This window comes from Vombatus ursinus, unplaced genomic scaffold (assembly GCF_900497805.2).
Source record: "Vombatus ursinus unplaced genomic scaffold, bare-nosed wombat genome assembly UNPS02014791.1, whole genome shotgun sequence".
Classification (NCBI taxonomy): Eukaryota; Metazoa; Chordata; class Mammalia; order Diprotodontia; family Vombatidae; genus Vombatus; species Vombatus ursinus.
Genome location: NW_020954569.1, coordinates 24,354,582 through 24,379,286, shown reverse-complemented (window position 1 = coordinate 24,379,286; position 24,705 = coordinate 24,354,582). Strand labels below are relative to the sequence as shown.

Below are 24,705 nucleotides of genomic sequence, written 5' to 3'. Positions count from 1 at the left end.
TGTGTGTGTGTGTGTGTGTGTGTGTGTGTGTGTGTGTGTGTGTGTGTAAAAATCTCCAAGGAAACTCTCTGGATGTGGTCACTTCCCAATGAGCAGGAAGACTTTCCAACATTTATCTATGGTTTGACACTTTTCGAGTCTGTTGATTCTGGGGGAATCTGAGAAGATGGTGCTGCCATTCTCTTCTCTCCATATTCAACAAATATACATTCTTCACAGAATCACAGAGCTGGAAGGGATCTCAGCAGCAAGGATTCTTAAGCTGGGGTCCACAGACCCCTAGATTGTGGAGCGTCTATGAACTTGGAAAAAATTTATATTTTTCTCATCTCTAACCTTCGTTTCTTTTGAAATACGAAGTATTTTATTTTTCACTTAAAAACATTATTCTAAGAAGGGGGTCCATAGGTTTTTCCAGACTGCCAAAATGGGGTCCATGACACACAAAATGTTAGGAAACAATGATCGATTTCAACTCTTATCTTGTGAAAAAGCCTTTTTACAACATTCCTGATGAGTGGTCATTCATCCTTTATTTGAAAACTTCTAGTAAGGAAGAACCCTCTCTCACTCTGCCTCTTCCCGACCTCATTTCAATTTGGATTGCTCTAATTTGTTAGGAAGTTTTTCCTTATATTTAGCTGAAATCTACCTGTCTCTTAAACAGTGCTTTTCATTCTACCTTTTGGGGTTAAGTGGGAGGAGAATGTATCCTCTTTCTGTGTGAAATCCCCTGAAATACTTTACATGATCACAAATTTAGAGCTGAAAAGGTCCTCAGAAATCATCTAGTCTATGTCCTTGCTTTACAAATAAGGAAACTGAGGACCAGACAAATTATGTAACTAAAGCTTAAGGTCACACAAGTAGTAAGCAACAGAACTACTGAGCAGTATGCGGCAGCTAAATCTTGTCTAAGTTAAACATTCATTTCTTTAAACTATTCACTGTACGGCAAGATTTTGAGGTTCCCATCCTGGTAATGCTCCTATAGTTGTCCTTTAAATTTATCTTTGTGTTTTCTAAAGTGTGGGCTCCAAGAATTGAACATAGTAATATTATTGCTCAGCATCAAGTAGCTTTGGAAACAGATTAACAACTGATATTTTTTCTCTTTAAAGTTTTATCTTTCAAATTAAGCTAAACACTGAAATGTTCATTCATAAAGGAAAATTCCTGAGAGCTCCTTAAATGCAGAAACTGTTTTTGCTTTTTCTTTGTATCCACAATGTTTAACATAGTGCTTGGCACTAATGTTTAATAAATACTTACTGATTCAAAGTGACCCAAAGGGGTGCTGATGTGCAACTTATAATTCACTATAGTAACTTTCCAATTTTTTTACACTGTAAGTAAATGAAGAATAGAGTCATAAGTTGTTTCCTGATTTTTGCTTTCTTGACATTCAAAATTACAGTCAAATATCGGACTTTACAGACTGTTAACATACACTTCTTTACACAAATTTGAAATCTGTTTGTACTTGTATTTCGTGAGTGCCTTAAAAAACACCAACATCATTTATAAATTCTTCCACTATCTGTATTTCTTCATGGAATTAATTATTGATTACAATAGATGAGGACAAGAGCTAATGAAAACCAAAACATTATGGAATATTTACTGGGAAATAATTATTGGAAAAGTTATGGTATAATCCTGGATATGTTGGCTAATTTTTTTTTAAAGAAAATGCAAAACAGTAGCAAATATTGGTCAAATAGAAAATAAGCATGGAAAAATAAGCTAATACTGAAAAAGGTCACTGCCTTTTACCTCCCAGGGATAGAAATACTTTCAACAAATTCCAAAACCTTCAAAAGTACTAGCTGCATCACCTGTAATAAAATATTTAGAAATATTTTAAGGGTTACTGGGGCTTAAAACTGTATGGAGGAAGTTTAGTACCATGATTTGAATATTTTCAAATTTGGCATTTTATTTTAATATTTAAAACTGCATTATGTCACCAATGGTTCAGCTGGAAGTTGAAGTGTTAATAGTTGATCCCAATTATAGGAACCAAAAGAGACTATGTAAAAATGTAACTACAAGACAAAAGAAATACTGATTGCTTAACAACAATAATAATAATGATAGCTAACATTTACATATACAGTTCTTGCTTTATGTAAATTCAACTTTATTTTAGCAGAAGAACTTACAGGTCACACGAGAGAGACAGCCACTGCTACCACCACCAGCACCAGATTGGGGGCTTGGACACCCCCCCCCCCCCAGTGTGTCTGCCCTTGCCTGTCTGTCTTTTATCAGGCCAAGCTCAGGTACTTCATGTCTGTCCCCAACCCCCATGAGTCAACTGTCTTCTCCTTTCTGTGTTTGGCCCCTACTCATTGACCCCTCCATCCTCCCACCCCCAGCCAATTCTTCCTACTGCTCTCACTTCTCTGTCCCCTACCCTAACGTGTCCTTGAGCCTTGTGCCAGCCCCCTCCCTCCATAAGTGTATGGCTCCTTTTCTGCCACCTCCCTCCTTTCCCCACTTCCATCGGCAAATTCGTGTTACATAAAAAATTGCTTTATGTAGAGATCTGAAGAAAGATCTACTTACATAAAGAGAACTATTGCTTACTATGTGACAGGCATTGTGCTGAGCATTCTACAATTGTTATCTCATTTGATTCTCACAATAGCCCTGGGAGGTTAAGTACTATTATTGCTCCCATTTTACAGAACAGGAAACTGAGGAAAACAAGAATTAAGTAATTTAGCCAGGGTCTCACAGCTAGTAAGTATCAGCTTGGATTTGAACTGGGGTCTTCCTGACTCCAGGGCCAATTCTCTATCCACTGTGCCACCTGGACACGTACTTGTCCTTTTGATGAGTTAATATTCACAACTGAATGCTAAAGAATTAATTTTTAAAAGTTAATGGCCCCAAAGTGAAGAATACCAGCAGGACTGTCTGGCATAAATTATTCTACTTCAGAGGATTACTAAAGGCTATAGACAAAAAGCTTCATTTCATCATGGATTGCTGTTAGGCTCCAAGAGAATATATATGGTCACAGTATCTTGAGGTTATGCAAAAACCCTAACTGGAATAGCAATATCTTATGAGCCACAGTCAAGTAATGTTAAATGTCCTAAGCAAGGTCTGATGTTAGTTTTCCAAAAAATCATTTATTTGACTAATATGGAAGTGTGTTACGTGATTGCACACGTATAGCCTACATTTGACTGCTTACCATCTCAGAGAGAGGGAGAGGAAGGAAAGATCGAATTTGGAACTCAAAACTTAAAAAAAAAAAGTTTAAAAATTGTTTGAACATGTAATGGAGGAAAATAAAATATATTAATTTAAAATTTTTTTTTAAAGTTTTAAAAAGGTATTTGTTTCATACTTGGAAAATTCAGCATGGTTGGGCAAGAGAATCTGAGACCTTGCCCACAATCAAACCTTCATTTTAATAAGGAATGGAGAGTTACATGGAAACATTTTATCACCACAAAGAATACTGGCTTTGCTGCCTATGTATAAGAATTCCTTCCTAGAATGCTGGATGCCCTTAAAAATATTTATTTACATACCAAAAAAATTACAGAAAACCCCAATATTTTCTACATAACATATTCTAGAAACACTAAGGAGGGGAAGTAGAAGAGGCTATGATATAATAAAAGCTACAGATGGCTTAGATTCAATTAAAAAACAAACAAACCTACAATCAGCTAAGAGAGATGGGTCTGCTTAAATTAACAAACACAAATATAGCACGTGTGCACACATACATATTCTAGGAAACTTATCATTTTACATATATATATGAGTATAATAAGAATCTGGAACACCTATTGTTTACATGTAAAACTCAAAAAGTTGGGAACATTATCTTTTCTCTTTTAATGTAAATAGTTTTCCCCCATTTTAGCTGTCATCCATTTGTCTGACTCTACCCAGTCATTTTTTAGTTATGGGTCAACAAACTGAATTTAATATTCTTTTGAGCTAACACATTTCTTTATAGTATACAAGGAGCACAGTAAAGCTAACTCCACCTTTTCTTTCAACCCATATAACCAACTGGATTTTACTGGAGAAGGTTTCTTCCAGTCATAAAAATGGGACTGCTAAAAATCAGTTTTCCCAAATCAGACTAACTTCCAACAATACTAAAACAGAACTCTCTGCCCATCTGGGAAAAGCATCTAACCTACAACTTTGGAGAAAGATCTAGAAAACAGGCAAAGCTAGTAACAAACAGACTTTCTTTAGATAGCCTCTGCTTTTCTTCCCCTCACATTCAGTATCTAACAGCTATATGCACTTTGGACAACTACGATAGAGTCCAGATGAATACTGAAGCTGCCTGAAGTAAGAACACAGATTCAAGTCTGCTTTATGAACAGAACAACATTTCTACAACACATAAAAACCCAGGGGGGAACATAAAAGAATTTCAAACCTGAGGCTAAATATACATTTGAAAACATTTAAATTTGTTCATTTTATTACAAACAAAAGACTTCCAGGAGGGGTAATGACATTTTCCAAAGAAGTAAAATAGAGATATGATTGGCTTCTAGTTTTAGAATGAAAGTTTCCACCTAAGATTTGAATAACAGTCTGAGTATATGACTAGCACATAATGCATTCAAATACATTCCAAGTGACCTGACAGAAACTAAAATAATGAGAATCCACTCTCCCAACCCCACCCCCTTCAGAGACTCTGTTCCAAAAAGCCAAATACTATAATAAGTCATATAGATCTGAGAGTACCTTAAATCTTACCTTCTGCATGTTTGGCTTGATACATCGAACAAAGAAAGGATTAGACGTGCTCAATGTGGCCATTAAGGAATGCAGAGAGTCCTATTGAAAAGGTAAAAAAAAAAATCTCTTTTATTTAGTTTCTTATTATTTTACCCTTTTAGTTTCTAAGCACCCCAGGCACTTCTAAAAGCAATCTCAGTTGACAGAGAACAGACTTTTTTTTTTTGTATTTTTATTTTGAAAGTCTAAGTCCAATGTAAAAAGAAGTCTGTAAGAGACACTATTATTTATGTTGGGAGGCAGGAGGAAAGGCTCATATATGAGGTCTCATACTATAGAAAAGTATATTATTGCTACTACCAGTCCAAATGATTATTCTACCTACATACAAAACTAATCCATTTCTTTTTCTTTTAAAAGAAAGGAAAGTAGTAAAAGCAAAACTTATTTTTTAAAAGAAGTACATTTTTTTTCCATTCTAGCAATGTCTTCTAATTTAGCATTTTTCTTCACGTAACTGATTATTTATTCTAATTATGAACCTGAATGGGAAAGGATTGCCATCTCTTCCCATTCAGGGAAAAGGGGTGACCCTCCTTTTCAATTGCTCTTTTAATTCTCAGGAAATAAGTATTCTACTTAACAGCATAAAGCCTATAGCTCCTCAGCCTTCACAAATTGATCTGGCCTCTCTCTCCAGCTTTATATTATAATACCTCGCAACACAAACCCTTGGCTTTAGTCAGACTAGACTACCCTTCTTTCATCTGCCTAGAAAGTATCTTTCACTACTTTTTTTTTTTTGTTAAGGCAGTTGGGGTTAAGTGACTTGCCCAGGGTCACACAGCTAGTAAGTGTCAAGTGTTTGGTCTGAAGCCGGATTTGAACTCAGGTCCTCCTGACATCAAGGCCAGTGCTCTATCCACTGAGCCACCTAGCTGCCCTTTCACTACTTAATCAATAGTATTCCTTCCTTCTTAAAGGCCAGCTCAAGTGTTACCTCTTGCTTAAAACCTCCCCTGTCCACTACAGCCCAGTGTTAAACCCCTTCTTTTTCTGAATTCCTATGGAAGTGTGCCACTCATTTGGGACTCAAAATATATTGTCTTGTAAATACTTAATAAATGTTTGTGCATGTCTCTCTTCTGTCTCCAACTAAAATGTAAGTTCTCTGAGAAGAGAGGACAACTAGCCTTTTACATCCCCCACAGAGCCTTGTCGTCAGTAGATCTTCAGCCAGTCAAAATCACAGGATCAGAGGCTGAGAGCCAGAAGGGACGTCAGAGGCTATCTATTCTTCCTCCTTTCATTTTTCACACAAAGAAACCGAAACCCATAGACGTGAAATGACTTGCCCAATGTCACAGAGGACGTAAGCATCAGAGGTAGAATTTGAACTCAGGTCCTCAGACTCCACTTTCAGGTTTATAAATGAACTCAAATAAGTGAGAGCAAAATAAAAAGATTGCAATAAGGCTGTTTCACCTTTTAAATTTCATTTAAAAAGAAATCTGCCTAACTTCTGTGTTCACTATTTGCCCTATCACCACCATGAACAGCTCCTCTTCTATGAAGTTCACGCTACTTTCTCTTGATTCTGGTCACTTTTATCTATCAAAGTCTTGATTACTTTCCCATTGTTCTCTGTGACTTTTAGCAGTTCCCTATTACCCCTTTCCATGCCGTTATCCATGGAAATTTTAATAAAAAGGCTGAAAACTTTTCTAATACCCATCTTCACAGTTTCCTGATATCAGCTACAATGAACTCCATTCTATGACACTCCAGCAACTCCCAAGAGTCATCAGACCTTAGATATAACAACTGCTTAAAATTACGCTTCCTCTGAGACTCTGAACTCTGTAATTCCCTTTCTGACTCCTCCAACACCTTTATTCTTGTTCTACCTGTTCTTCTGTCGTGATCTTCAAAGTCCTTTAAGATTACTCCCCATTCACCCATGTAAAGCTCTTCTGGCCATCACTTTGCTCCTTGACCCTGTGGGTCAGCAACTTTAACAATACCCTCTCTGCTCCATCCTTGAATTCTTTCTTCTGTTCACTTTCTGCTATTTCTACCTTATAAGCCCTTTCATCCTGGGTAACTCCAGCCATCCTTTTTTTCCCCTACTACAAGCTATAATATGCTGCTTGAGGAAATCATATACTACATATACACTAAGCTACCAATTTATGCCATCTCACTTCAACTGTGCTCTTCCAATGATCTCTATCTCTGTCTTAAACTTCCTTCCTGTCTGTTATGTGCAGACATGAGCAGGTCTCCTACATTCTATCTTTTTTTTTTTAAATTTCCCTGTCACTTTAGGAAGAGAAAATCACAGAATCTCACATTGGGAGGGAATTCTGATGCCAGAGAATTTAGTCAATAAAGGAGTAAGAATACCTTCTACAACATAAACAACCAGCCATCCATCCTCTAGTGAGGGGCAGTCCACGACTTCCTAAGTTTGCCCATTTCACTCTTAGAGAACTCTACTAGTTTGGAAGTTTTTCCTTTTTCAGAAAGCCTAAATTTGTCTCTGTGTAACTTCTACCCACTTCCACTCATGGCTCTTGGTCCTGCCCTCAAAGGCTGTCCTCTGTTCCTTTCCCCACCATTTTGAACGTCCTAGAAAAAATAATCAATACCCACCGCTTCTACTGCCTCACCTTCCAACTCATCCCTTTATTCTTTGAAATCTGACATTTATCCCTAGGACTCTGTAGTTCTCAACTGAGATTTCTTCGAGAGCAAGGATTATTTTGGGGGGGGGGGAAGGGGATGGGGTGGTGGTTTTTTGTGTTCCCAGAACTTGATTAGCACTGTGCCTGGCACATGGTAAATACTTAATAAATAAATGCTGATTAGACTGACTACTAAAAACTCTCTTCACAGTCACTAATATGCTTAGAATGACCTTTCCGTCTCCTCACCTTTTGATATCTGACAACCGTGGAACATCCCACTGTTTATGATACCGTCTTCCCTTCTCTGGCTACACAACACTGTACTATTATTGCTCTCCTCTAATCTCTTTAACCAATCCTCCCTGCCCAACCACCCACCCTCTCCACCGAGCTCCAAGTATCCCATTGCCAAGAGACTGTTAGAACCTCAAACTCAAAAATATCAAAAACTGAACCCATCATTTTCTCCTCTAAATCTGCTTCTCCTCCTAACCTTCTGATTTCCTGTTAACATTCTCCTTCCAGGCTACTGGCTCACAGGGTTCTGTTATGTTATAACTTTTCCCTCATCCCACACATCCAAATGACCAAATCCTATGGATCCTACCTTTGCAGTATACCCGGCATCGACCCCCTTTCCTTTCAATTTCTGTGGAAGCTATCATAGTTCATGTCCTCATTTCTTCTTACCTAGACTATTATAATAGCTTCCTAAATTAGTTCTCTGCCTCCAGTCTTTCCCAACTCCAATTACTAGCTATCCAAGTAATTTTCTTGATGCACTATCATGATCACATACTTTACCTTTTTAATCAAAAACTTTCAGGGGCTCCCATTATTTACTCCATACATAAGTATAAACGCCTAAAACTGTCATTTTAAATTCTTCTTCAACTTTGGTTTTGATTTACCCATACAACCTTGGATTCAGTTTACCCGTCCCCTTCACATATACCATTTTCCTGCCCAAGTGCAATATTCTTTGATCCTTGTTCTATTCCTTCCCTTCCCTACCCTGGCTTTCATGACAGAAACAAAGATAGAGAAATGGCACTAGCAGCTCTTCTCTTTGCACACAACAGCCCCACACATACCTAGAAAACACAGCCCCACATCTCTGTCCACTGAAGTCTCTAGGTTCCACCCCAATCACACGCAGACCAGCTCTTCCCTGAAGTTTACACTAATACCTTTCCAGCAAAAAAGGGATTTTTTCCCTTCTCAAATTTCACAAATTTCACAGTTTGCCTAAACCTCTCCTTTGCATGTATCTCATTCTCTGCTGGGTTAGGGTTATTTGTGTATTTGTACTTTCCCCTGCATATTGATTGGAAGTTCCCTGGCAGCAGGGTTCATATCTTATGTACCTGAATATGACTTTTGCATCTGGCACATGGTAGAAAATTAATTAATGCCTAATGAATTAAAATTTTCTTTAATATTTAATCTTGAAAAGCTACCCATAAATTTTTTTCATCAGAACATTTTAAACACATAAAGGAAAAGGAGATAAATGTAGGAAGAAATCTACCCCATGTTCAAGTGCAGTACTTTCATAAACAGCACAATTTAATAAAATCACTCTGACCCCAACTAAAACAGCTACATATTTTTCTTGTTAAAAATAAAAAGGATTTTACTTCTATAAAGCATTTTGGTTTAAAATTGAAGAAAACTTTTAAAAAATTGTAACACTTCCTGATGCATACACAAGTACCATTTTCAATTTTTAAAATGACATTAAACAATAAGACACCAAAGAGATCTTAAACTAACCTTGAACTGTGAGCTGACAGTGGGCCTCTTGTGTTTACTTCCACATTTCAGGGTTTCCTGGTTATTTCGGCTTGAAACATGTTCAAATAGATCATAGATGAAATCAAGTCTAAAAGAGAAACAACAAAGCCTTCACAGAAGTAATCATAAAATTATTATGCTTCATCTTGCTATGATTACAGTCCTTTTTTCAATCTGATAACTCAAAGTTATTTACTCTAGTCTAAGTTAACATTACTTTTATAGGTTGCAAGCTTATTATCAAAAACAGGTTAGCCATGGGAATCATGATATAAGCTCATCTGTGTTGACACTTACTACTTCGGAAAACGTGGAAAAACTTCACAACTCCCACTGGCCTCATTTGACTCATCCTTACACTGAAAGGGTTAAATGAGATAAATCTATTACCCTTCTAAGTCTAAAAAAGGATTGTGCCCCTATTTTGTAGGTAGAGATTTAGAAGCAAATAACTGTGGAATCTCAGCTTTGATACTTACTAGCTGCATGTCTTTGGGTAAATCACTTTCCCCAAGCGGGTCTATGTTTTATTAGGAAAATAATGTGTGAGAGAGAAGGGAAAGGATTGGGCTAGATAGTACTCTGTGTATACTTTGTATTTGTTTAATTCTGTGAATACTGTATTTCCCCGTAGAGTGTAAGCAAGAACCACTTGATTTTATCTTCCTATAGCACTCAGTTGTTGAAAAAAGCTCACCTCCAGAGTCAAGAATACCTGGTAACATCAGGTATTTTACCTACATATGGGGCTGTGTGGTTCTGGCCATGTCCCTTAACCTTTCACTGACCCAGGCAACTCCCCAAGAAAAGTAGTTGCAGAACAGCATCAGATTTGCATTGATAAAGGGAGTTTTCTCAATGAGAGTTTCTTACACGGTAAAGAAAAATCCTCAGTGTCTTGCACATAGGATGTATTCATTTTACTATTTAATGAAGAGAATCTGAAAAAAAAAAACCTCCTGAGTGTAGAAATTGTAGGACTAGACCCTGGACCCAATGTGAACCCAGTAAGATACAACCGTCCTGTGATGCTTTCCATTACTTATAACAGCTAGGTGGTACAGTAGATAAGAGTGCCAAGGCTGGAGTCAGGAAGACTGATCTTCCTGAGATCAAATCCAGCCTCAGACACATACTAGTCGTGTTACTCTCAACAAGTCACTTAACCTGTTTGCTTTAGTTCCTCATCTGTAAAATGAGCTGGAGAAGGAAACGGCAAACCATTCCACTATCTCTGCAAAGAAAATCCCGACGGGTCACAAGGAGTTGGACACAACTGAAATGACTGAACAAAACCAGCAAAACATATGTTTCCTAATTTAAGCTTTTTAAACTAAACTGCTGATTATAATTTGATCTTTTTACTCATTAAAATCAAGTAACTTCTCTATATTTTTCTCTCATAATAAACAAATACATTTTGTTTATAAAAAAAAAAAACATTTGCTTATTCATCAGGAATAAGGATGAAGAAAAGAAATTATGGATTCCATATCAAATAATTTTCATACTAGAAAGAAAACTTCAAAGCTATGGGCTGTGAAAATGTTAAGGCAGGATAGCCTCACCACGGAACTGTCTTTCAAAGGCAGAGCTGAGCATTTAGCTGTCAAATGAGGACCACTGATTCATGCACAAAGGCCTTCTCTAGCTAATTTTATAGATGAGGAAACTGAGGCAAACAGGGTTAAGTGACTTGCCCAGCATCACAGAGTTAGTAAGTGTCTGAGATAGGACTTGAATTCAGGTCTTCATGATTCTAGGCCCAGTGCTTTATCCACTGTACCATCTAGCAGCCCTTAGTAATATTAAAAACTAATATTTAAATCAGCGATTAACCAATTTTTAAGGTTTGCCTTATCTCTTTGACTTTGTAGTACTGCCACTCCTGAGTGGCAGGCAATTTTTTTTAAAGTGAAATAAAATAAATTTGGTTTCAAAACTGTTTCTGAGAATTTTCTGACCACTCTTGAGATAACAGGAAATAGAATACAGAGTTCAATGACTTAAGCTACAGCACTATGATATTTATGTTATATGTGTCTTTTTTATTTGTGGTTAATAAAAATATTACCAAGGAAAGGCTATTACAGAATGTTCTAGAAGAATATTAATATTTTAAATTCTACTACATGAAGAATGTACATAGTATAATTCAGCAGCAAATCACATCTGCATGTGTTGGCCAATTACTTCTCAGTCATTGGTGTCACATACCGGCTTTCCCTTAGCAAGTTGAGAAGATCATCTCGGAATGTATCCCTGTTCTTCTCCAAGATTCCCCTAACGTCATATTGCACCTATTAAACACCCCCCAAAAAGAGGAATAGAATTTGGTAAAGGGGAGAAGGGGAGAGGGTGAGAGAGAGAGAGATTGAAATTCAGCAAATTTTATAAAATTTAACAGTAAAAACAGAACATTTCAGTAAGTTTACCTTTCTTTGGAAAAAACAAAGATTTCTCTAAAAGGTATTAAGAGGAATTTCACAGGGAGTTTTAAAAATCTTCCACTAAAACACTGCTTTGATGGTGTACTAAAGCAGAGGTGACCATGCGTTCTCAAAAGACCTCAGCCAGCACAGTATAAGCACTGGCAGCTCTTATAAAGCTGACAAAGCTTTGAGAACAGGTCCTATAACAATCAACTTTCTGTGGTCTTCACTTTAGTCTAGTTCAGAGAGGTTCATTATAGGAAGGTGAGCTAGTAAGTGATCAGTTCTTCTTTGGCCCCCAGCCTAATCATGTCTACAAAAGCACAGAAAAGCTGTGATCTGTGTTAATGGAAGAGATGCCCACATTGACTAAACTATGGCTCTTTTGAAACACTGAAGAAGAAATCCTAAAAATATATTACCTCTCCAGCATAGTGTTTTACTCCAAAATTATTAACAGCAACTCTTGGCTTCACATAAAAGTGGTTATGCTAAATTAAAAAAAAAGAAAGAAAGAAAGAAAAAATGAGTAATTCAAGAAGCATTTTTAGTGTTCACTCTATACAGAGCACTATAAAAGGTAATAAGGGAAATGCAAAGTTTAGATAAATCTTGGTCTCTGACTTCACAGAGCTTACTGTCTTGTAAGGAGATATGACACACCTATAAGTAGCTAACAAAAAATACTTAAGTGTATAAGAAGAGGTGCAAACAAAGTCCTATGTCAAGTCTTAGAAGGGAGAGCTCATTCTTTATTAGGGAAACCAGGAAAGGTTTCACTAGTATTTGAGCTGGGCTGAACTGAAAGGACACATAGAAATGCAATCGTATGACATGGAGCAGGCACTCCAGACACAGAGTACAGGTGGTTCCTACACAGACCCATGAAGAAAAAGGGAGCAGTAAATGGAATAAAACACATAGAGAACCCAGCAACACGGCATATGTCATCAAGATTCTAGAAACCATACACAATTAGAAGTGCTGATATTGTAACTTGGTAAATGTCCTAAAGTTCACAACGTTAGTAAGCATAATCACTTTGCTACTCTCACACTAAATTCTGATAACATAGTGCTGCAGTGGATCAAATACGAAGAATGCTATGGTTAATTTAACTCAGCTTAAAGTATCTATTCTAGTGAATGGTTCAAAAAAGGTGTAACGGTTTGGAAAGCAGATACAGTGGTGCACTAATGAAATAATCCATATTCTCAAATATCAGGTGTACACTTAATCCAAAGATTTGTTATTTGAGGTAGAAGAATCTGGAATGGTCTTTGACATACAGCATGCTGAGCGTGTAATTTCTCCAGTAAGGTAGTATCTGTGGCCTGAGGAAAATGACTTTCTTCATTAATAAGGGCAAGTAGTCCAAGTTTCTAGAAGAGGGGAGAAAAAAACAAGAATGTTTTATAAAAGGGGAAGGACAGTTTTCCTAACAGGTCTTTAATTAGAGTTGATTTCCTGTCCCTTCACTTATACCACAAGGTACATAAAATAGTTATTTCTAAGAATAAAAAAAAAGTTTTTAACTCCATACTATAAAAGAAAAAAGATTTAGATCACATTAATGTTTTTTTTTTTTTTTAATAATTTTTAGGGGCAGGTAGATAGTGTGGTGGATAGAGTGTTGGGCCTTAGTCAGGAAGACTCACATTTCTGAGTTTAAATCTGGCCTCAGACACTTACTAGCTGTGTGAATAGGTCACTTAATCTTGTATGCCTCAGTTTCCTTATCTGTAAAATGATCTGGAGAAGGAAATGGCATGCTATTCTAGTATCTTTGCCAAGAAAATCCCAAATGGGGTCACAAAGAGTTAGACATGACTGAAAACAACATTTTAAAAATCATATGAAAAAGAAGGCTTGGTGGAACACATATAACAATGGGCAGGCAGTCAGGAAGACCTTGACTTAAATCCTTTCTCGGCAATGTACAAGCTGTCTAGCTAAACCTGGACAAATCACTTTAACCTTCATATGACTCAGACATCCTTTTCTTTAAGTCATAGGTTGGAGCTCTGCATTACTCACACTGCCTCTCCCTTCCCACTCCCTCATATATTCTCCATTTTCTTAAAATGATATGCATTTATTTTCAGTAACTTGAATTTTGGAATTTATTTTTTATTTTTTGCTGCATTGCACAGTATTGGCATTGGTAAAAATTTCAGATATCAAGTTATAATCTAAATTTTAGAAAAGCATAACCAAGCATATCTGGTTCAAAAATATACATATATATTCTGTATGTTTGTATTTATATGCAAACATACATGTATACATTTACATATAAATATATTCACATACATATTTTTATTTATACCAAAACTTAGATTCTGCTGAAATTAAAATCAAAGTGAAAAGTAGGAAATGCTACTATCATCACAGAATCACAGAACTGTCAAAGCTGGAAGACAACTCTAATTAGAATACAATAGACCATTTTGGCTTAACTTTCACACCTTTAAAGTACAGGTTAGTACAAGTTGTTTTGTTCCCATAAGCATAAATTAACACAGCTGAGCACCCTGGGGAATTTAACACATTCTCCTACAATGGATTACCTTTTCAATAAGATCCAGACATTCTCCATTGTCTATCCAGTCAATATCTTCCCACACTAGTCCTTCTCTACAATATAAGCAGAAGGTAACATTTTAATTTCAAATATAACTTTAAAATTCTCAATTTTTCTTTGCTCATTTTGTAAATGGTACTTTGAATTCATGATTACCTGCTATATTCCAGTTGTTCCAAAGAAAAAATGTGCTTATTGAAATACTCCTGAAGCTTTTCATTTGCATAGTTTATACTGAACTGCTCAAAATGGTTAACCTGAGAGGAAAGAAGTATTGGACAATAAATATTTTCAAATTTATCATTCATAAAATGGAAGTTAAGAGAAGAAAAAAAATCCACAGTGAATTTCAGAAATCCTTTCTGAGCTTCAAATATAAGGGACTTAACAGCAATCGGCTTACATGTTAGAATTATTGAATACCCATTTTCTGAAACATACCTCAAAGTTTTCAAATCCAAATATGTCCAGAATTCCAATTGACTTGAAGTCATCTTTGCCTTTGATTCTACTGTTAATTTTCTTAATAATCCAGGCAAAACACTGGGAATAAAGTGCCATCGCCATAGAATCTCTGCTATCTGCTGCCTGTGAGACAGATCAAACACAGTAAGCACACTCTACTTCTATTTTATGGCTTGTCCTTTTCACCAGATGTGGCAGGCATAGTATGAGTCTACCCCGCTTTAAAGAAATCAACAGATCAATTCTCAAATTTGCTAGTAGGTTATGTTTCAAAAGTTTGTAACTTGGTACCCTGGAAATTATTTTCCAATATGAACCTGATCTTCAGGTTCTCAAACCAGTTGCCAAAACTCCTATTTTAGTTTGGGTGAATTTAACACTAACAGTCCTAGCCTGAATGTGGGGTCTTACAAGAAAGCCACATAATAAAGGAGAGAAGAAAGATAATTTTTTTCTTTTCCTTGGGTCAGAATCAGTTCTAGGCAAAATTCTGAAAGGGCACAAAGTTAGTATTTGATATCTTCCTACTTCCTGATACCCTTATCCCAAGGTGCCTCATGTTGCCCTTCACCTTTCCTGTGGTACCCCATCCCAAACTAATTTATCTTCTCTAGAAAGCATCCACAGCCTTCTCTTTATTTCACAAATTGACAGAGGGAAAAACTCAGTAATGTTGGCTGAGAATTACTTGTTGTATGTTGAGAGGTGTTAAGATCTCTTCTCCCCTGAGTATCATTGATCTCTGTGTCAAGGCATCAGTTAGCTGTGTTGAGTCCAACCCAAGTAACTCTGCAGATCTGCCAAGAGCTGTCAAAAAAGAAAAAAATAAGTTAAAAAAGAAAAGCAAAGTGCAGGCTGTATTTGTACTAGAAGGAGCAGGAGATTTCTTCTTTGTGATGTGACTTAAGCCTACACTAGCATGTCCTAGCAAGGGTGGGGAACCTGTGGCCTTCGAGGTCCTTGGGTTCTAGGCCTTTTGACTGAGTCCAAGTTTTACTGAACAAATCCTTTTATTAAGAAGATTTGTTCTGTGAAGATTGGATTCAGTCAGAGGGCTGAACTTGAGGACCTAGAGGGCCACATATGACCTTGAGGCCGCAGGCTCCCCATCCCTGTATTGAAGCAAATAATATCCTTGAAATCATTTTCCTTGGAAATTACAGAATAGTGAGACAAGTAAGTATTCAGGTAGACTTATGCAATTATACTGGGTAACTGGAATACTTTAAAAGTCAAATTTCTCTTTTTTTTGGTTAGAATTATAATTCTATCAGCTAAGACCACATAAGATCACAAGATTGATAGCTTGAAATAACCTTAGAGATCATCTATTCTAAGTTATCTTAGACTAAGAAAAATCTCAAATCAAAGAGGTTTAGTGAATTACCCAAGTATAGAGACAGTGAGTAGCAAAGCCTTGTTTCAAATCCAAGTATTCTGGTGACTCTAAATCTAACCAAATCACTTCCAAAAGATGACACTCAAAATGGAACCTTTTACTTTTATTATAGAGGGCTAGTGTGGAAAGATATTGACTGCATAAAAGATAGAGAATGTTTAGGTCTTACTGAAAAGGCAGTACATTATTTTAAATTAATTTTTAAGAAAGAAGATTCTAGAATTCCTCTCCATAAATCATGCCAATTACTAAATGTGAGTTACTAAACTGCCCCCTAAAAAAACCCTGTTAAACAGAAATGCCTAGGGCTAAAGGCTATTTATTAAATCTTCACATATTTAAGTTGGAAGAAATCTCTAGTTTCTTCCCCTAGGATAGAGGATATACTTTGGTCTCATCACATTTCCCTAAACATACATTTTACATATCAGAGAATTGAGATTTAGAGAGGTTAAATAATCCTATGATTAATAAGAGGGTAAAGCTGGCTTAAACACCAGGTCTTCTTATTCCTGCTTTTTCTATTACAAATCCAGTAATATTTTCGGTATCAAAACTTCATACATGGAATTAAGTTCCTCGGTAGTTAATAATAAAAAAAAGCAATCTCACCTGTTTTGAAAGAAACTTGTGCTCCACCAGCAGTGATGAATTCTATGTTTCCAAGATGTAAAATACCAGCAAGTAGTCTAAGAACTTCCCGAACTTCTTCTTTGCTGAATTGCATCACTTCCATTGCAGTCTAAAAGAAAAAAAAAATCACTTATGATGCTTCCTTATCCCATTAAACTAAAGAACTAGCAAAAGTGTCATCATATAATGATGTGCATTATGCATTGAGGTGTATACATCAAAGCAAAAGGCTGACTTCTATCATTATGAAGCAATCCATTCTTTAAATTACAAATCACAGGTACCCAAAAAAGGTCAGATTAGACAACAGACAAGTCTACAGAGAGAGAGAGCTATGTAATAGCCAGAACACAAAGTGATATGTATCCATGTTATTTAAAAAAAAATTTTTTTACATTCTTGAGGACTATGTTGTTACTATAATCCAAAGTGGAAAGGCAGATGTTAATAAAAAACAAAAACAAACAAACAAACAAAAAAACCCTTTGATTTGTCTTTATTTGTTTTATTTATTTTCAAAGCATAAAGGCATAAATGTTATTTTTACTACAAGTATGAATGTCAAACAAATTCAGGCATAGAGAATTCTATTAACATATTCCGAGCTTTCCTCAGGGGTTAAACTAAACAGAAAGGCAGCTGGATGAGATAGAATTATTAATCTCGAGATTTTTGTTCTTTGAGAAACAAATTAACAAGGCCCTTGTCAGTAAAATAAAATTCCTATATCTCTTATAATAGCAAATATAAACAAAATATGAACTACAGACTTGGTTCTATTTCTCTAGACTGTAACTTCAACCATTCTAAGAAATTCGTAAGGTGCTACTCTCATCATATATGGGGGCTGAAAACTGACAAATATACCATAATGTTCAGGGGGAAAAGAAAAGCATTTGTAGGCAGTCAAGATACTGGAGCCAAAACTCTTTTGTAAATCAGCACAAAGGTATTATACATATATGTTTTATTAGCCTAATTTAGACAGCATAGACCAATGTTATAAAATAAAGTTTTATAAAATATATAAAGTTTTTGGGGGGCATAAATGGTTATATATTCTTAGTGAGTTACAAACTGCATTTAAAAATGCCTATGCTGGACTCAGTCAGTCAGAAAGCTTTTATGTTGTTTTGTTGATACGAATTTAAGTCAATGATGAAGAAAGCAGAACTCAAAATGCATGAGCAAACACATACAAATAAAAAGCATGATTCATAATTGTGACACCATACTTTAGGATACTGACATTGGAAAATGAGTACAGACTTGACAGACACTTCTATAAGCTGACATTTTAAAATATTAGCAATTATGTTCCATTAAAAACAAATAGGTACATAAAAGTCTTCACTGAGTGCACAGCATTGTATAAGGCAGTAATATCTATAATCTAATTTCAGTGGATATTTCTGATGGACTACAATTAATTCATACACTTAATCAAATATGTATTAAATGCCTATTTCTGTGCAATATCCTGTTGAAATAGGCTGAAATGTTCATATCAAATGTTCATATATGAAATGTTCAAAGATAAATGGTTTCTGGTTAACACATACATTTGATTATTATTTAAATCTTTTTTTTAATCAGATGAGCTAATATAAAGTAAAGGGCTTTACAAACTGTTATTAAGTGACTAGAAAAGATAGGTGAAACCAGGAAGGAGGAATGGTAGGAACCTGTACAGTGTGCTCCACTCCAAAAACTCCTCCAAAGAGATCTAGAATATGTAGTGGACTAAATCCTAACAGGGAAATCTAAAAAGCATCACAGTGAGTCATTTGGCCAGCCCAGTTGATAGACAGGTCTGTGGACACTGAGGACAGACTTCTGTAAGCACTCTAGCACCTAAGGAAAGGATGTGCCCCAAAGGTAAGAGGAAACCTGGAGCCAGAATGGGCTACCTCCTAACCCATACTGGAGCACTGTGACGGGGACAGGTGCAAACTGGAAGCTTTGCTGCCCAATACCCAGTTCTGGGTCACAGAATCAGGGGACAGGATAAGAAGCCAGCAGCAGCAGCTGTGTGGCTCAGACCCAAATCTCACTTAAAACATCTACGCCCGTGTGCAGAGTAATAAACAAGGTAAAAATCCCAGAGTAAAAGAGAGCCTACAATTCTGCCATTCTGAACTAACAAAGCTTTCCAGCTGACTGACAGGGATTGAGTCCAGCAGTTACCTATTCTTGCACAGACCCAAACACAGGTCACAAAATTGCAGAGTTCAGACCAAGAAAGAGGGTGGGGTGGGGTGGGGTGGGGTGGGGTGGGGAGAGGAAAGAAGCATTCAGACTTTGACCTAGATCAGACCACTTTGGGAGCACTGAAAGCTGGCAGGTCCCCAGTCTTAATACCCCAGGAAAGCAGTAAAAGGACCAGCCCAGAACTTCCTTCCAGAAGTGTAGTGGAGCCCAGCCCTAACATCAAGTCTAAGGTCAGAAAGTAGGCTGGGAAGATGGGCAAAACAAACCAAAAAAACTCCAGAATAAAAAGAGGGGTGGCAGGGATGCTCAAGTCACAAACACAGAAGAAAAGAAAGACTACAGAACATCTACAAGCAGTGCCTCAGAGAAAAACGCAGCTTGAGCACAAAAACAATTAAAAAGCCTGGAAGAGATGAAGCAAGAATTTAAAAAAAAGTTTAGAAATGTTTTTATAAATGGAATAAGAGTGCTTGAGGGAAAAAAAAGGAAAATAAATGAAAACTATGGAAGAAAAATTGGAAAGGGAATTAACAGCTTGGCAAAAGTGGTACAAACCCTTGCCCAAACAACCAATTCCCTGAAAATTAGAATGGACCAAATAGAACTTCATGAGGCAACAAGAAATATTAAAACAAAAGCCAAAAGACTGAAAAAGAAATCGAAGAAAATCTAAAGTTATCTCACAGCAAAAATCAAATGACCTGGAAAACAAATTGAGGAGAAAAAAATTTAAGAATCATTAGGCTATGTCAATGCCATGATCAAAAAAAGAACCTGGATACCATATTTTAAGAAATCTTAAAAAAAACCTGCTATCTCTTAGAACCAGAGGGCAAAATGGAAATAGAAAGGAGCTATGGTTACCTCCTAAAAGAAACCTCCAAATGAAAACATGAGAGCTAATATAAAGAGATTCCAGGCCACAGAAAAATTACTACAAGTAGCCAGAAATAAAGAATTCAAATACCAAGGGGTAAGAGTCAGGATTACACACATTTTAGCAGTCACCGCTATAAAGAAATGGAGAATTTGGATATTCCAGAAGACAAAGGATATGGGTTTACAGCCAAGAATAACTTACCCAGAAGAAATAAATATAACATTACAGAGGAAAATAAACCTTTAATGAAATAGCAAACTTCTAAGCATTCGTGATGTGAAAAAGACCAAAACTGTGGAGAAACTTTGAAGTTCAAACACAGGAGTGAAGAGAAAAATAAAAAAGTAAACATGAATGAACAATAACAAAGGGATAAACATAATTAAATTGCTTATATTAAAATACGGGGAGTTGATACATGTGTCCCCTCTGATCTCTATCTTCTTATATCAGGCATCATAGGAGTGGTTCCCCTACGTCTTGGTGATCTTAAGAAAAGAATGGAAAGAGAGGGAAAGAAGAGGACATTTGGGGTGGGGATGAGTGGAAAAGAAGAGTAGGTCAGGGGAAATTATCTCACATAATCAAGGTGTACAAGTAGACATCTATATCAAGGTGAAGAGGAATGGCTGACAGTTATACCTCATTCTTATATGAACTATTACACACATAATGAGTTGGGAGCAGAAATTAATTTCATTAATTAAACAGAGAGTTGAGGGAAAGGTAAGAAAGGAGAAGAGAGGATTACAAGGAGGGTAGGTTTTGGGAAGGATTGATCCTAAGCAGAATAAACTTTAATGATGAACAAAAATATTTATAGTTCCTCTTGAGATGGCAAAGTAAAGGAATATGAGGGATTATGGAATACAAATGGGATTGAATACTATTGTACTGAATTCTTATCAGCATAATGTTCAACCACCATTCCAGAGAACTTATGATAAAACATGCTACATACCTCCTGATAGAGGTGAAAGACTCAGAATGCAAAATGAGGTAAAATGGGTTTCTTTTGGATGCAGACAATGTGGCAATGTTTTGGTTGAATATACATGTTTGTAATGAGTTTTGTTTTTCTTGCATTCTCAAATTCTGGAGGAAGGGTGTTGAGGGAGAATAAGAAAGATGATTAAAAACAGGATCTTGATGAATTAAAACAAATAAGTTTTTTTAAAAAATAAAATGTTATGTACTAGCTATTTTTTTATTATTATTCTTTTATCTCTGGGATTTATATTTCTCATAGATGACACTTTTCTTTATTTAATTTGATCAAGATTTCGAGAATAATTATTTAAATGAAAAAATAAAACAACCACCAATAGCTTAAACAGGCAATGTTAGATAAATCATAGTCTATAAGAGGATTTCTCTTGGGATATCATGTTATTCAATAATTTAGGCTCCTTTTGTCAACTTAGAATAAGTAAGTTATTTATAATCCCACTGAAACTTGGCACTGTCAGGAAGACAGCACTCTACTTGCTGTAACATGCACCCTAGTGGTCACAGAGAAAACTGGTTACTTGGATCAAAGTGAAAGGGAAAGATTGGATTGAAATTAAGATGGCACTATATTTACACAACAGCCTGTCTTTTAGATGAGAAGTGTCAAACACACAGCAACACCTACAACACTGTCAAGTGCATAGTTAGAACCAGATTAAAATGTAATCGGGAAACACCAAAATAAATACAATAAAACATAGATAACATTATGTTTTAAAAGTAAGTCAATATGTGGCCCACAGAGACTCAGATGTAAGGAATAGTGATCCTTTGTTACTATTTGAGTTCCATACCCCTGCTTCAGATCTAAACACTTTTCTTTGGTGATAGGAAAGAAGTAAAATGAATCTGTGAAAATTCTATTTCCTTATGTAGCTAACAGAGCAACCTAATCATCCTTTCACTTACAAGATCTTGGATTTACATGTAATAAGCTACTTCTTTATTCTACCACTGAGGAAACTGAGGCAAAAGATGGTCATGTGACTTGCCTAGGGTCATGTATAGCTCGTATTTATTTATATTCTTTTCTTTGGACCTGGTTTCCCTATTTCTTCTCAAAGTCAGATTTTTTACAAAAATATATAAGCAAGGTGACTGTTAAGAGCCCTATCTATAACAGAAGACTAGAAGCATAAATAAAAAAATGGAAAGATATAGTTAAAGAGCATCTAAAACATACTAGATCAGTTATCAGGGACTGATAATATACACTCTAGAATATTTAAGGAACAGAAAGGCATCACTCTAGCAGACCAGTCAATAGTCTTGAAAAACCATGAAAAATAGGACAAGTTTCTGTAGGGAATTGGAGGAAGAGTGGGGACACAAAAGGGTAGGGAAAACCTATGATTTCATCTAAATAGGAAATTTCCAGTAAAGAAATTCATTCATGTGTAACTATTCTATAATTTGCTATTTCTTAAGAGTTGTTTGGGGTATGGAAAAGTTAAAATGGCTATGTCAGAAGAAGAACCTGAACCCAGGGTTTCCTGATTTCAAGGCTGGTTCTCTATCCTATAAAAGTATGCTGCCTCTCCCTGTGGTTTACAAAGGGCAAAGGTTGTGCTTAGGGAAACAAAGGATGATCCAGGAAATTAGAGACCAGTGAGCTTAGGGTTCAAACCTAGGTAGAAAAAAAGATATAATTTGTAAACAAACACTGGGAAGATTTTAAGATGCAGTCAACAATGGCTTTTTGAAGGACATCTGTCGGTTGAATTTAATTTTATTCTGATTGAATAACAGTAATAGTGACAAGAAGATGACATTATAAGATAGAAACACAAAGTGGTACAATGAAAAGAGTATTTTATTTAGTCAGAAAACCTGGGTTCCAATTTCAGCTCTGTAGTACACTGTGCAACATTACAGATGTTACTTAGCTTCACTGATCCTTAATTTCCTTAAGTGTAAAATGAAGAGGCTGCACATGGTAACCTCAAGATCCATTCCAGTTCTAAACCTATGATCCTATAACCTGTGAAAGGGTTTTGATTCCACTTCCAAAATTCTTCATGATAAACTACCAAATAAAAGTACCATGCAACAAAAATTTGTTTGAAGGCTAAATATAAAGTGATCAATGTTTTGGCAACAATCTGAGTGATTTCTCTAGTGATCTTACATAGGGAATAGTTCCAGAATCTTAGTTAATCCACTACGTTGATAATTAAATTGCCTAGGATTTATATGTATTTTAAGGTTTGTGATTTATGTGTATTATAGTATTTTATCTGACAACAATCCCATGAGGTAGGGGCTACTTATTATTATCATTCCCATTTTACAGACAAGGAAACAAGCTGACAGAGTGAAAGCGATTTGCCTAAGATCTAAAGTGAAAGTGATTTGCCCAAAGTGATTCAGCCAATTAGCATCTCAAGCACCATTCTAACTCAGAGCTTCCTGATTCCAGGTCCAAGATCCATCCCCTGTACTATCTAGCTGCCTCTTGGACAATGGACTGAGAAGATGATTTTAATAAGATTTATTAACTATGGATATTACTAAATTACGGGAGATTTGTTGAGAATGACTTATCAGTAAAATTGCTTTATAATTTTAATAATAAGCTTTAATAAGCTTTATAATAAAAGCTTTCTGAAAGTTCTGCTCCACAGCAAATATTTCACTGTGTACACTACTGTCCACAGTATGTGACAGAGCTGAGATTAGTCTTCTGTCTAAATGCAATGCATTCTGGAAGACTGGCATCAAGTTCAAAATTGTACTGACCAATAGAAAAGGAATTCTGTAAATGAGAGCATAAAACCTAAAAGGACTGAAAAAAAAAATCCCCAAGAACAGGATATAAACTAAATATGCATCAGTAATACTATGTTTCCTTGATAAACACTCTGCTGGTGAATTATGTTGTCTACGCATTTTACATTTGATCACCAAATTTTAAGAAGAGTTTTGAGAAACTAGGAATGTTTCAGATAAGGTTGACAAAGATGATTGAAAAGATGGAAAAGGGGTTCCTATAAGAAAAAGTTAAAGAATAGTCTTATGTAAGCTGGAGAAGAGGAGTTCTAATGAAAAGTTTTTATAATCAAGGCATTCATTACTTGTTCTCTGTTTATAGATAATTGGAACATAAATTACCATAAAAACATAATAATTACCATAAATGGTAAATGACTGTGCCTACAATAAATAGAATAAGAGTAGGACACAGGAAGTAATTGAACTTACAATAAAGGGGATAAGGACTGGAAATTTGATTTTAATGATATAGGGAACTCCTGGATGAAGAAACTCTCTCTACCCAAGTAAGTGGAAGGCAAGTTTTCCGTGACCTCAGTCTTAGAGAGTTTAAGTAACTTGTCCAGGATCACACAGACAAGTATATGTCAGAAGTGGGACCTGAACTCTGGTCTTCCTGATTCTGAGGCCACTTCTCCATCCTCTCTACCACACTGCCTCTCTCCTTAAGTTAAAGGAAAAGGAGAAATTTCAGTAACAACTTTTTGGACTACCAAGATAAAACATTGAAATGAACTGAAGTACGATTTTTATGGCTAGAAATCTTCAATTAAAAATGAATTCCTCCTTCAGTATGGTGTTGTGGAAAGACCACTGGTTTTTTATCAGAAGACTCAAAGCAATTTGGAACTATGCCCAAAGGGCTACAAAAATGTGCATACCCTTTGACCCAGCAACAGCACTTCTAGGGCTGTAGCCCAAAGAGATCATACAAATGGGAAAAGGACCCACATGTACAAAAATATTTATAGCAGCTCTTTTTGTGGTGGCAAAGAATTGGAAATTGAGGGGATGCCTATCAATTGGGGAATGGCAGAACAAGTTGTGGTATATGAATGTAATGGAATACTATTGTGCTATAAGAAATGATGAGC

The 24,705-nt window shown here is 36.0% G+C and overlaps 1 protein-coding gene across 1 annotated transcript in view; it reads right to left on the bottom strand.

Moving 5' to 3' along the window:
• MYO10 (myosin X) overlaps positions 1-24,705 on the bottom strand; it is a 261,628-nt gene that overhangs the window by 84,456 nt on the left and 152,467 nt on the right. Inside the window, exons 10-19 of the mRNA XM_027868901.1 lie at positions 16,717-16,846; positions 15,394-15,512; positions 14,682-14,828; positions 14,397-14,497; positions 14,227-14,293; positions 12,946-13,038; positions 12,079-12,147; positions 11,442-11,524; positions 9,204-9,312; positions 4,756-4,836 (exon numbers count right to left, since the gene is read on the bottom strand). Coding sequence (XP_027724702.1) covers positions 4,756-4,836; positions 9,204-9,312; positions 11,442-11,524; positions 12,079-12,147; positions 12,946-13,038; positions 14,227-14,293; positions 14,397-14,497; positions 14,682-14,828; positions 15,394-15,512; positions 16,717-16,846 — 999 coding nt within the window. The remainder of the gene's footprint in view (positions 1-4,755; positions 4,837-9,203; positions 9,313-11,441; positions 11,525-12,078; positions 12,148-12,945; positions 13,039-14,226; positions 14,294-14,396; positions 14,498-14,681; positions 14,829-15,393; positions 15,513-16,716; positions 16,847-24,705) is intronic.